The following is a 1,390-nucleotide window of genomic DNA, read 5'->3' as shown; positions in this document are numbered from 1 at the left end:
GAGCAAACAGGTAGCAGATGGTCCCGGGGGTGCTGTGCTGACGGTGGGGCCGTGCTGACGCCGGGCCGGGGGCTGAGGCTGCAGGGGCAGTGCCGGCGCTGGCGCAGACCTTCAACCCCCTCCCGCATCGTGTCAGCCCGTGTTGTGTCACCCCACATCCGTGCGGCGGGGACTGACAGTCTCTTGTTTTCCTCCCAGGCCCCGGGAGAGCCGAGGGCTGTGACCTGCAGCCGGTGACAGCGGAGCCACCCATCATCCTCTCCTATGCCACCAGCACGGTGCCACGGGGCTGCGTCAGCAACAGCTCCCTGGACACTGGCCATGAAGTCCATGTCCTCAGCGTCAGGTGGTCCAAGGTGGGCGAGAGGGGTCCCAGTGCATCCCCCCAGAACATCTCCTTACACTGTCACTTCACACTGTCACCACAGCACTGTCACCCTGTCACTGTCCTCAGCAGGCAGGGTGTCCCAGCTGTGAACACTTTCCTCTAACTAAGGAGCAGTGAAAGGACCTGGATTAACCTCCTCCATGGCACCTTCTCCAAGCTTCTCCTCCAAGCACAGCCATGGGCATGTCTGCCCCTGATGGGGCTTTAAAGACTTTAGAGGCAAATTCTTTAATAGCCCATGCTGCCAAGCAGATATTCCTGTGCTGGACACCTCAGGACACTCCATTTCCCTGGGGAAGGTGGCCTGGTTCTGGCTCAGGACCTGAGCAGAGCCACGGGTACCCAGCGGTGACCACACTGGGGCGGGAGGGAGGGATGGAACGTGGAATGGAGGAAGGGATGGAAGGTAGAATGGAGGAAAGGATGGAGGAAGAGATGGAAGGAGGGATGAAGGGAGGGATGGAGGAAGGAGTGGCAAGCAGAAACCTGTCTGCCAATGTTGGCATGGCCGTACCGGGGGTTATAACCACACTGTGGGTGCTTTGGGGCAAGGATGGTGCAGGGCAGTGGCAGGGCTGGCGCTGGTACTGGCTGGCACTGTTGGGTGGGTTTGCACCAGCGCATGGGTTTGCATGGCAGCTCTGTAGGACAGCCTGGCTTCTCTCAAGCTGGCTGGGGCCCAGCACCCGATTTTGGCCCAGCCCTGGGCCACCCGGCGCCACACTCCCCCCTCTCTGCCACCTCCCAGTTCTCCCAGTTCTGCTTTTGGAGCAGAGGGGGAGCCAGGCCAGGAGGCGCTGGGGAGGGTCGGTTTTACAAGGACTCCTCTGGCCTAGCCTGGTGTGACCTGGCCTTGGCATCCTGGATAAGTGCCAGGGCTGGGGGTGCCCCGGGGTTGTCACCAGCAGCAACAGGGGACACGCACTGATGTCACGGCTGCGGCACCGAGCCCTGTGGCGCGCAGGGGAAGCTGGGCAGGGACGCGGCTCCACTTATAGAAGA

At 61.9% G+C, this 1,390-nt stretch overlaps 1 protein-coding gene across 1 annotated transcript in view; it reads left to right on the top strand.

The window, feature by feature from the left end:
- ENG (endoglin) overlaps window positions 1–1,390 on the top strand; it is an 11,366-nt gene that overhangs the window by 4,118 nt on the left and 5,858 nt on the right. Inside the window, exon 2 of the mRNA XM_017745424.1 lies at window positions 180–356. Coding sequence (XP_017600913.1) covers window positions 180–356 — 177 coding nt within the window. The remainder of the gene's footprint in view (window positions 1–179; window positions 357–1,390) is intronic.

Source organism: Corvus brachyrhynchos, unplaced genomic scaffold (genome assembly GCF_000691975.1).
Source record: "Corvus brachyrhynchos isolate BGI_N302 unplaced genomic scaffold, ASM69197v1 scaffold59, whole genome shotgun sequence".
Lineage (NCBI taxonomy): Eukaryota > Metazoa > Chordata > Aves > Passeriformes > Corvidae > Corvus > Corvus brachyrhynchos.
Note: the sequence above shows the minus strand (reverse complement) of the source record. Positions and strands in the feature narration are given on the sequence as shown.